Raw genomic sequence first — 12,396 nt, 5'->3', positions numbered from 1 at the left:
GTGGTGTATTTGGACTTTCAAAAGATTTTTGACAAGGTCCCACACAGGAGATTGGTGTGCAAAATCAAAGCACATGGTATTGGAGGTAATGTACTGACGTGGATAGAGAACTGGTTGGCAGACAGGAAGCAGAGAGTCGGGATAAACAGGTCCTTTTCAGAATGGCAGGTCGCAGGGCTCAGTGCTGGGACCCCAGCTATTTACAATATACATCAATGATTTGGATGAAGGAAATGAGTGTAATATCTCCAAGTTTGCAGATGACACTAAACTGGGTGGCGGTGTGAGATGTGAGGAGGATGCTAAGAGGCTGCAGGGTGACTTGGACAGGTTAGGTGAGTGGGCAAATGCATGGCAGATGCAGTATAATGTGGATAAATGTGAGGTTATCCACTTTGGGGGCAAAAACACAAAGGCAGAATATTATCTGAATGGTGGCAGATTAGGAAAAGGGGAGGTGCAACGAGACCTGGGTGTCATGGTACATCAGTCATTGAAAGTTGGTATGCAGGTTCAGCAGGCGGTGAAGAAGGCAAATGGTATGTTGGCCTTCATAGCTAGAGGATTTGAGCATAGGAGCAGGGAGGTCTTACTGCAGTTGTACAGGGCCTTGGTGAGGTCTCACCTGGAATATTGTGTTCAGTTTTGGTCTCCTAATCTGAGGAAAGACGTTCTTGCTATTGAGGGAGTGCAACGAAGGTTCACCAGACTGATTCCCGGGATGACAGGACTGACATATGAGGAAAGACTGGATCAACTGGGCCTTTATACACTGGAGTTTAGAAGGATGAGAGGGGATCTCATAGAAACTTATAAGATTCTGACGGGACTGGACATGTTAGATGCAGGAAGAATGTTCCCGATGATGGGGAAGTCCAGAACCAGGGGACACAGTCTTAGGATAAGGGGTAGGCCATTTAGGACTGAGATGAGAAGAAACTTCTTCACTCAGAGAGTTGTTAACCTGTGGAATTCCCTGCCGCAGAGAGTTGTTGATGCCAGTTCATTGGATATATTCAAGGGAGAGTTAGATATGGTCCTTACGGCTAAAGGGATCAAGGGGTATGGAGAAAGAGCAGGAAAGGGGTACTGAGGGAATGATCAGCCATGATCTTATTGAATGGTGGTGCAGGCTCGAATGGCCAAATGGCCTACTCCTGAATCTATTTTCTATGTTTCTATGTAAGAATAAACCCAGCAACTACAGGCAAGTCAGTTCAATCTCGGTAGTGGGGAAGCTTTTAGAAACAATAATGCGAGACAAAATTAACAGTCACTTGGACAAGTGTGGATTAATTCTGGTTGCCGTATTATAGTAAGGACGTGATTGCACTGGAGAGTGTGCAGAGGCGATTTACTAGGATGCTGCCTGGAATGGAGAATCTTAGTTATGAGGACAGATTGGATAGGCTGGGTTTGTTCTCATTGGAACAGAGGAGGTTGAGAGCAGACCTCATTGAGGTGTACAATATATTGAAGGGCCTGGTGGGGATAGTAAGGGTTTATTTTCATTGGTGGAGGAGTCTATTACGAGGGGGCATAGTTTTAAGGTGGTTGGTGGAAGGTTTAGAGGGGGTTTGAGGGGGGGTTTCTTTACGCAGAGGGTTGTGGGGATCAGGAACTCGCTGCCTGGATGCAGAAACCCTCACCACTTTTAAGAGATGGTTGGATGGGCACTTGAAGTGCACTGACCTGCAGGGTTACAGACCTAGAGCTGGTAATTGGGATTAAACTGGATGACCTTTTGTTGGCCGGTGCAGATATAATGGTAAGTGCTGCAGGGAATAGAATACGGCCAGGGTGATCTCCTGGACTAGTGTCGATCGTCTGGATGGGTCGGAGAGGAATTTTCCCAGATTTTTTCCCCCTAAATTGGCCTGGGTTTATATCTGGTTTTCCCTCTCCCAGGAGATCACATGACTCCGGTTGGGGTGGAGTGTAGAATGTTTCAGTATAAGGGGTGTTGTAGTTGTGTGAGGTGGACTGGTTGGGCTGGGTGCTTTTTGCCTTTCCGTCATTGTTCATAGGTTTATATGTAACCTTCAGGGCTGCTGACCGAGGGCCGTGTGGCTCTTTATCGGCCGGTGGGACATGATGGGCCGGAATGGCCTCCTTCTGCGTTGTAAATTTCTATATTCAATGTCTCTAATTAAGAAAGCTCAGCACGGATCTGTTAAAGGCAAATCCTGTTTAACCAACTTGATCAATTTTTTTTTTGATGAGGTAACAAAGAGGGTTGATGAGGGTAATGTTGTTAACGTGGTGTACATGGATTTCCAAAAGGCGTTCGACAAAGTGCCTCATAATAGGCTTGCAGCAAAGTTGAAGCCCCTGGAATAAAACGGACAGGGGCAGTATGGATCGGGATTGTCTCAGTGACAGGAAACAGAGAGTAGTGTTGAACAGTTGTTTATCGGACTGGAGGAAGGTATACAGTGGTGTTTCCCAGGGGTCCGTACTGGGACCACTGCTTTTCTGGATATATATTAATGACTTGGACTTGGGTGTACAGGACACAATTTCACAATCTGCAGATGACACAAAACTTGGAAGTATAGCGAACAGTGAGGAGGATAGGGATAGACTTCAGGAAGACATAGACAGGCTGATGGAATGGACGGACATGTGGCAGAGGAAATTTAACACAGAAAAGTTATACATTTAGGTATGACGAATGAGGAGAGGCAATATAAACTAAAGGGTGTAATTTTAACGGGGGTGCAGGAACAGAGCGACCTGGGGGTATATGAGCACAAATCGTTGAAGGTGGCAGGGCAGGTTGAGAAAGTGGTTAAAAAAGCTTACGGGATCCTGGGCTTCATAAATAGAGGTACAGAGTACAAAAGCAAGGAAGTTATGATGAACCTGTATAAAACACTGGTTCGGCCTCAACTGGAGTATTGTGTCCAATTCTGGGCACCACACTTTAGGAAGAATGTGAAGGCCTTAGAGAGGGCGCAGAAAAGATTTACGAGAATGGTTCCAGGGATGAGGGACTTCAGTTACGTGGATAGACTGGAGAAGCTGGGGTTGTTCTCCTTCGAGCAGAGAGGATTGAGAGGAGATTTGATAGAGGTGTTCAAAATCACAAGGGGTCTGGACAGAGTAGATAGAGAGAAACGTTCCCGTTCCTGCCTGTCAGCTGTGGCTCAGTGGGCAGCACTCTTGCCTCTGAGTCAGAAAGTTGTAGGTTCAAGTCCACTCTAGGGACTTCAGCACAAAAATCCAGGATGACACTCTGAGGGAGTGTTGCACTGTCAGAGGTGCTGTCTTTTAGATGAGACGTTAAGCCGAGACCCCATCTGCTCTCTCAAATGGACGTAAAAGATCCCACGGCACTATTTCGAAGAAGTGCAGTGGAGTTATCCCCGGTGTCCTGGCCAATATTTATCCCTCAATCAAAATAACAAAAACAGATTATCTGGTCATTATCACATTGCTGTTTGTGGGAACTTGCTGTGCATAAATTGGCTGCCGCGTTTCCCACATTACAACAGTCCTCTTTGGATCTGGGCATGGTGCTGGAGGATTGGAGGACTGCTAATGGGGTACCCTTATTTAGGAAGGGAGAAAGGGATAGACTGAGTAATTACAGGCCTGTCAGCCTAACCTCAGTGGTGGGAAAATTATTGGAAAAAATCCTGAAGGACAGGATAAATCTACATTTAGAAAGACAAAGATTAATCAGGGACAGTCAGCACAGATTTGTTAAGGGAAGATCGTGTTTGACTAACCTAATTGCATCTTTTGAGGAGGGTCGATGAGGGAAGTGTGTACGATATAGTGTATATGGACTTTAGCAAAGCTTTTGATAAGGTCCCACATGGTAGACTGGTCACGAAGGTTAAAGCCCGTGGGATCCAGGAAAAAGTGTCAAGTTGGATCCAAAATTGGCTTGGAGGTAGGAAGCAAAGGGTAATGGTCGATGGATGTTTTTGTGACTGGAAGGCTGTTTCCAGTGGGGTTCCGCAGGGCTCAGTACTGGGTCCCTTGCTTTTTGTGGTATATACCAATGATTTAGATTTGAATATAGGGAGTATGATTAAGAAGTTTGCAGACGACACTAAAATTGGCCGTGTGGTTGATAATGAAGAGGAAAGTCATGGGCTGCAGGAGGATATCAATCTACTGGTCAGGTGGGCAGAGCAGTGGCAAATGGAATTTAATTCAGAGAAGTGTGAGGTAATGCACTTTGGGAGGGCGAACAAGGAAAGGGTATACACATTAAGCTGTAGGCCACTTAATAGTGTAGATAAACAAAGGGACCTTGGAGTGCTTGTACACAGATCCCTGAAAGTAGCCGGCCAGGTGGATAAGGTGGTTAAGAAGGCATACGGAATGCTTGCCTTTATTGGCTGAGGCATAGAATACAAGAGCAGGGAGGTTATGCCTAAATTGTATAATACTCTGGTTAGGCCACAGTTGGAGTATTGCGTGCAGTTATGGTCGCTGTATTATAGGAAGGACGTGATTGCACTAGAGAGGGTGCAGAGGAGATTTACTAGGATGCTGTCTGGAATGAAGAATCTTAGCTATGAGGACAGATTGGATAGGCTGGATTTGTTCTCATTGGAACAGAGGAGGTTGAGAGGAGACCTCATTGAGGTGTACAAAAGTTTGAGGGGCCTGGATATAGTGGATAGCAAGGGTCTATTTCCATTGGTGGAGAGGTCAGTTACGAGGGGACATAGTTTTAAGGTAGTGGGTGGAAGGTTCAGAGGGGATTTTACGGGGGGCGTCTTCACGCAGAGGGTTGTGGGGGTCTGGAACTCACTGCCTGGAAGGATGGTGGATGCAGAAACCCTCACCACATTTAAAAGGTGCTTGGATGGGCACTTAAAGCGCTGTAACCTGCAGTGTTACGGACCTAGAGCTGGTAATTGGGATTAGACTAAATCATCATCATTGGCGGTCCCTCGAACGAGGATGACTTGCTTCCACACGAGTCCACAGATGTTTTAATGAAGGACCCGATGTTTCTATGTTTCTATGTGGAACCTTATTGAAGGCCTTTTGAAAACCTAGAAAAATTAGATCTACTGCATTACCATTGTCTACTCTCTGTTATCTCTTCAAAGAATTCAACAAGGTTGATCTGTTTTGAAATCTATGCTGACTATTCGCTATTATATTTCTGGTTTCTAGATCTTTTTCTATTTACTCCTTTTGTAGGGATTCCATTATTTTCCCAGCACCAATGTTCAGCTGACTGGCCTTCAGTTCCCTGGACATGTTCTATATCCGCCAGTCCCCTGGCACTACACCTTTTTCCAATGAATTATTGTATATGTGTAATAGTGCCTCTGATATCTCGTCCTCAGATTCTTTCAAAACAAGCAAATGCAATCCAGCCAGACCAGGGATTTGGTTTTTATCCTCTTTGAATTTGATTATTTAATATTTCTCCCCTTTTTATTTTAAATGCAGTTATATGATTTCTAATCTCATCTTCCAATGTCATGTTCACCTGATCTGTCTCCCTGGTAAACACTGAAGCAAAGTATTATTTAATATTTCTGTCATTTCGCTATCGCTGCCTGTGATTTTATCTTGTGGCCCTATTCCCATCCCAACTTTCCTGTTTTTATTTATGTGGCTGTAGAATATTTTACTATTTTGTTTTAAGTTCCTTGATAATTTAATTTCATAGTTCCTCTTTGCCTTGCTAATTATTTTTTTGACTTGCTAATCTCTTTGTATTCTCCCTTGTCATGCACTCCCCTGCTGTCCATGTATTTAATGTGTGCCTCTTTCCTTACCTCAATTTTTCACGAATGTTTTCATTCAACCATGGTGTCTCATTAGTGTTTAGTTTGTTGTTTTTTTAGCAGAATATATTGTTCCTGCACTATGTTGCATACCATTTTAAATGTTTCCCATTGTTGCTCTACATCATTGTTTGCCAATATTGTTGTCCATTTTATATTCCTAAGGTCTATTCTCAGCCCCTCAAAATCAGTTTTTCTCCAATCTATTAACCTGGTCTTTATCATACTTATGCCTTCTCAATTATTATCTTAAAGTGTATTATGATCACTATTGCCTAGATGTTCCCCTACTTTTACTTCTCTTATCTGCTCTGGTTCAGTTCCTATTACTAGATCCAATAGCCACTCCTCCCTTGTTGGGATTTTTATATATTGGGTTAGAAAGGAATCCTGTACACATTGTAGGAACTCCCTTATCCCCTTTACCTACCTCGTCTAGCCAGTTAATTTTGTGATAGTTGAAATCCCCCATGATTATTATTCTACGTGTTTTACTCATTCCCCTAATGTGTCTGCATATTCCTTCCTCCACCTCTCTTCCACTATTAGGTGGTCTGTAGACTGCACCCATACGTGTGATTGATCCTTTATTATCTTTCATCTCTATCCACATGAATTCTGTTTCTGTCTTACTGATGGCTGCGTCACTTTTTTCTACTGCTATTATGCTATAAGTACAACTATTCCACCTCTTTTTCATTTATCTTTTCTAAATATGTTTTACCCTGCAAGGTTTCATTCCCAGTTCTGATTTTTCTGTAGCCATGTGCAGCGAAGGTTCAGCAGACCAATTCGTGGATGGAGGGATTGTCCTATGAGGAGAGATTGAGAAGACTCGGACTGTTTAGAAGAATGAGAGATGATCTCATTGAAACATACAAAATTCTTACAGGACCTGACAGGGTGGATGCAGGGAAGATGTTTCCCCCGGGCTGGGAAGTCTAGAACCAGGGGTCACAATCTCAGAATAAGGGGTCGGTCATTTAGGACTGAGATGTGGAGAAATGTCTTCACTCAGAGGGTGGTGAATCTCTGGAATTCTCTATCCCAGAGGGCTGTGGAGGCTCAGTCACACTAAGCTGAGTGGCGTGTGAGCTGTGAGGAGGATGCTAAGAGGCTGCAGGATGATTGGACAGGTTAGGTGAGTGGGCAAATGCATGGCAGATGTAGTATAATGTGGATAAATGTGAGGTTATCCACTTTGGGGGCAAAAACATGAAGGCAGAATATTATCTGAACGGCAGCAGATTAGGAAAAGGGGAGGTACAACGAGACCTGGGTGTCATGGTTCATCAGTCATTGAAGGTTGGCATGCAGGTACAGCAGGCGATGAAGAAGGCAAATGGTATGTTGGCCTTCATAGCGAGAGGATTTGAGTATAGGAGCAGGGAGGTCTTACTGCAGTTGTACAGGGCCTTGGTGAGGCACCACCTGGAGTATTGTGTTCAGTTTTGGTCTCCTAATCTGAGGAAGGACGTTCTTGCTATTGAGGGAGTGCAGCGAAGGTTCACCAGACTGATTCCTGGAATGGCTGGACTGACATATGAGGAGAGATTGGATCGAATGGGTCTGTATTCACTGGAGTTTAGAAGAATGAGAGGGGATCTCATAGAAACATATAAAATTCTGACGGGACTGGACAGGTTAGATGCAGGAAGAATGTTCCCGATGTTGGGGAAGTCTAGAACCAGGGGTCACATTCTAAGGTTAAGGGGTAAGCCATTTAGGACCGAGATGAGGGGAAACTTCTTCACTCAGAGAGTTGTTAACCTGTGGAATTCCCTGCCGCAGAGAGTTGTTGATGCCAGTTCTTTGGATATATTTACGGCTAAAGGGGTATGGAGAGAAAGCAGGAAAGTGGTACTGAAGTGAATGATCAGCCATGATCTTATTGAATGGTGGTGCAGGCTCGAAGGGCTGAATGGCCTACTCCTGCACCTATTTTCTATGTTTCTATGTTTCTGTGTCATTGAGTATATTCAAGGCTGAGATCGATAGATTTTTGGATATTAAGGGAATCATCATCATTATCATAGGCAGTCCCTCGGAATCGAGGAAGACTTGCTTCCATCTTAAAATGAGTCCTTAGATGACTGAACAGTCCAATACGAGAACCACAGTCCCTGTCACAGGCGGGACAGATAGTGGTTGAGGGAAGGGGAGGGTAGGACTGATTTTCCGCACGCTCCTTCCGCTGCCTGCGCTTGATTTCTGCATGCTCTCAGCGACGAGACTCGAGGTGCTCAGAGCCCTCTCGGATGTACTTCCTCCACTTAGGACGGTCTTTGGCCAGGGACTCCCAGGTGTCAGGGAATCAAGGGATATAGAGATAGTGCAGGAAAGTGTTGAGGTAGAAGATCACCCATGATCTTATTGAATGGAGGAGCAGGCTCGAGGGGCCGAATGGCCGACTCCTGCTCCTATTTCCCATGTTCTTATGTCTCCGTAATCCCTACTATATCTGGTTTGATGGGCATGTGTGTGTCTTTGATTGGTTTTGTAGGGATCGACTGCGCACCACGACCAACGTGTTGGGAGACTCGCTGGGGGCGGCCATTGTACAGCACCTGTCACGCCACGAACTTCAGAAAATGGACGCCGGGGTGGGTAACACCGTCACTGAAGAGAGTGAGATGAAGAAACCATACCAGTTGATCTGTCAGGATAATGAGACCGGCAACGAAAAACCCATAGATAGTGAGACCAAGATGTAGGCAGCGACAGTGACCAGGTTTAATCCATCCTCCTGACCCCAGTCTCCTGCATTATCCGCAGTCAGGCTGACCACATCGACTGGGCGGGGCCTCCTCCTTTTGGTGGCAAGCCAGAAATTATTGCTATTTTAAAAAATTCATTGCCATATATTTTATTGTTCTATTATACACCAGTGAGTGCGAGTACAGTAAGTTATCGGACTGGAGGAAGGCATAGAAATGTAGAAACTTACAGCGCAGAAGGAGGCCATTCCGGCCCATCGTGTCCCACCGGCCGACAAAGAGCCACACGGCCCTCGGTCAGCAGCCCTGAAGGTTACATATAAACCTATGAACAATGACGGAAAGGCAAAGAGCACCCAGCCCAACCAGTCCGCCTCACACAACTGCGACACCCCTTATACTAAAACATTCTACACTCCACCCCAACCGGAGTCATGTGATCTCCTGGGAGAGGCAAAAACTAGATTAAAAGCCCAGGCCAATTTAGGGAGAAAAAATCTGAGAAAATTCCTCTCCGATCCATCCATCCATTATATACAGACAGTCCTATATACAGTGAGTCCTGTTATATACAGACAGCCCTGCTATATACAGTGAGTCCTGTTATATACAGACAGCCCTGCTATATACAGTGAGTCCTGTTATATACAGACAGCCCTGCTATATACAGTGAGTCCTGTTATATACAGACAGTCCTGCTATATACAGAAAGTCCTGCTATATACAGTGAGTCCTGTTATATACAGACAGTCCTGTTATATACAGACAGCCCTGCTATATACAGTGAGTCCTGTTATATACAGACAGCCCTGCTATATACAGTGAGTCCTGTTATATACAGACAGTCCTGCTATATATAGTGAGTCCTGTTATATACAGACAGTCCTGTTATATACAGACAGACCTGTTATATACAGAAAGTCCTGCTATATACAGTGAGTCCTGTTATATACAGAAGACCTGCTATATACAGTGAGTCCTGTTATATACAGACAGTCCTGTTATATACAGTGAGTCCCGTTATATACAGACAGTCCCGTTATATATAGAAGACCTGCTATATACAGTGAGTCCTGTTATATACAGTGAGTCCTGTTATTAACAGACAGTCCCGTTATATGCAGAAGATCTGCTATATACAGTGAGTCCTGTTATATACAGACAGTCCCGTTATATACAGACAGTCCCGTTACATACAGAAGACCTGCTATATACAGTGAGTCCTGTTATATACAGACAGTCCCGTTATATACAGACAGTCCCGTTATATACAGAAGACCTGCTATATACAGTGAGTCCTGTTATATACAGACAGTCCTGCTATATACAGAAGACCTGCTATATACAGTGAGTCCTGTTATATACAGACAGTCCCGTTATATACAGACAGTCCCGTTACATACAGAAGACCTGCTATATACAGTGAGTCCTGTTATATACAGACAGTTCTGTTATATACAGACAGCCCTGCTATATACAGTGAGTCCTGTTATATACAGACAGTCCCGTTATATACAGACAGTCCCGTTACATACAGAAGACCTGCTATATACAGTGAGTCCTGTTATATACAGACAGTCCCGTTATATACAGACAGTCCCGTTACATACAGAAGACCTGCTATATACAGTGAGTCCTGTTATATACAGACAGTCCTGTTATATACAGACAGCCCTGTTATATACAGACAGTCCTGTTATATACAGACAGTCCTGTTATATACAGACAGTCCCGTTATATACAGAAGACCTACTATATACAGTGAGTCCTGTTATATACAGACAGTCCCGTTATATATAGAAGACCTGCTATATACAGTGAGTCCTGTTATATACAGACAGTCCTGTTATATACAGACAGTCCCGTTATATACAGAAGACCTGCTATATACAGTGAGTCCTATTATATACAGACAGTCCCGTTATATATAGAAGACCTGCTATATACAGTGAGTCCTGTTATATACAGTGAGTCCTGTTATATACAGTGAGTCCTGTTATATACAGAAGTCCCGTTATATGCAGAAGATCTGCTATATACAGTGAGTCCTGTTATATACAGTATTGGACATACTGGAAGGGGGAAGGGGTCCGAATGGTGTCTCACAGTTTTAATGTGGAGCCTGTTGGATTCCGGCTCTACATTCAGGAAAGTGGATCGTTTCTCACTTACTTCTCCAGCGGCCCTTGAACAACCAGTGCTCCCTGTGGCCTGTCACCATCCAATATCAGGACGGAACCTGAAACAGGTGATTGGCCCCGATTTGTGCAGGCAATGCTTCAGGCCTGCGCCCAAAATAATGTGATATCCAGTCATGAGTGCACACCTGTCACCGTGGTGAACCCTCAACTCCTGGTTCTAGGTCACAAACCATTTGAATTGTATTCCCCCTGCTTTCATACTGTATACCCCTAATCATAAAACTTGTGATCGCAGAAAAGTTTGTTATAGATTCCCAACTTGTCCTTCCACCTTTAATTTGTGTATCTGAACCATGACTGTCTCTCATCTATTTCTTTTAACTTGTTAGCATTTAGTGAATAATTCCTCTCCTTATTCGATTACATAGCATTGCACAGCACAGAAACAGGCCATTGAGCCCAACAGGTCCGTGTCGGTGTTAATACTCCCCCCCAGCTTCCTCCTACCCCGACCATCTTACCCTATCACCATATCCTTCTGTTCCTCTCCCTCGTGTGTTTATCCAGTTTCTCCATAAATGCATCGATACTAATCGCTTCAACCCCTCCCTGTGAAAGTGAGTTGTACATTCTCACCACTCTCTGGGTAAAGAAGTTTCTCCTGAATTCCCGGTCGGATTTATTCGTGACTCTCTTACATCTAGGGCCCTAGTTCTGGTCACGCTCACAAGTGGAACTATCTTCTCTATGTCTACCCTATCGAACCCTTTCATAATCTCTATCAGGTTACCCCTCAGTGGTCTCAGAGACCGAGTGTAATGTAGCCAAGTTTACTGATGATACAAAGATGGGTGGGAAAGCAAATTGTGAGGAGGACACAAAAATCTGCAAAGCGATATAGACAGGCTCAGTGTGGGCAAAAATTGGCAAATGGAGTATAATGTGGGAAAATGTAAGGTTATCCACTTTGGTAGGAAGATTAAAAAAGCAAGTTATTATTTAAATGGAGAAAGATTGCAAAGTGCTGCAGTACAGCAGGACCTGGGGGTACTTGTGCATGAAACACAAAAGGTTAGTATGCAGGTACAGCAAGTGATCAGGAAGGCCAATGGTATCTTGGCCTTTATTGCAAAGGGGATGGAGTATAAAAGCAGGGAAGTCTTGCTACAACTGTACAGGGTATTGGTGAGGCCACACCTGGAGTACTGCGTGCAGTTTTGGTTTCCATATTTAAGGAGTGATAAACTTGCACTGGAGGCTGTTCAGAGAAGGTTCACTCGGTTGATTCCAGAGATGAGGGGGTTGACTTATGAAGATAGGTTCAGTAGGTTGGGCCTATACTCATTGGAATTCAGGAGAATGAGAGGTGATCTTATTGAAACTTATAAGATTATGAGGGGGCTCGACAAGGTGGATGCAGAGAGAATGTTTCCACTGATGGGGGAGACTAGAACTAGGGAAGATAGACTTAGAATAAGGACTGTCTGTGTGTCTGTGGGTCTGTGGGTGGGTCTGTGGGTGGGTCTGTGGGTCCACGGATCGCTCTGTGGGTCTGTGGGTCTGGGTCTCTGTGGGTCTGGTTCTGTGGGTCTGTGTCTCTGTGGGTCTGGGTCTCTGTGGGTCTGGTTCTGTGGGTCTGTGGGTCTGGGTCTCTGTGGGTCTGGGTCTCTGTGGGTCTATGGGTCTGGGTCTCTGTGGGTCTGTGAGTCTCTGGGTCTGTGAGTCTCGGTCTGTGGGTCTGTGGATCTGGGTCTGTAGGTCTGTGGGTCT

The 12,396-nt window shown here is 44.6% G+C and overlaps 1 protein-coding gene across 1 annotated transcript in view; it reads left to right on the top strand.

Moving 5' to 3' along the window:
* Window positions 1–8,482, top strand: part of LOC139247068 (excitatory amino acid transporter 1-like) — a gene marked incomplete at its 5' end in the record, with an annotated part of 45,717 nt that extends 37,235 nt beyond the window's left edge. Inside the window, one exon of the mRNA XM_070871484.1 lies at window positions 8,272–8,482. Coding sequence (XP_070727585.1) covers window positions 8,272–8,482 — 211 coding nt within the window. The remainder of the gene's footprint in view (window positions 1–8,271) is intronic.
* Window positions 8,483–12,396: the final 3,914 nt, after the last annotated feature.

This window comes from Pristiophorus japonicus, unplaced genomic scaffold (assembly GCF_044704955.1).
Source record: "Pristiophorus japonicus isolate sPriJap1 unplaced genomic scaffold, sPriJap1.hap1 HAP1_SCAFFOLD_253, whole genome shotgun sequence".
Classification (NCBI taxonomy): Eukaryota; Metazoa; Chordata; class Chondrichthyes; family Pristiophoridae; genus Pristiophorus; species Pristiophorus japonicus.
The sequence above is the reverse complement of the archived record's forward strand: the minus strand, read 5'-3'. Positions and strand labels throughout refer to the sequence as shown.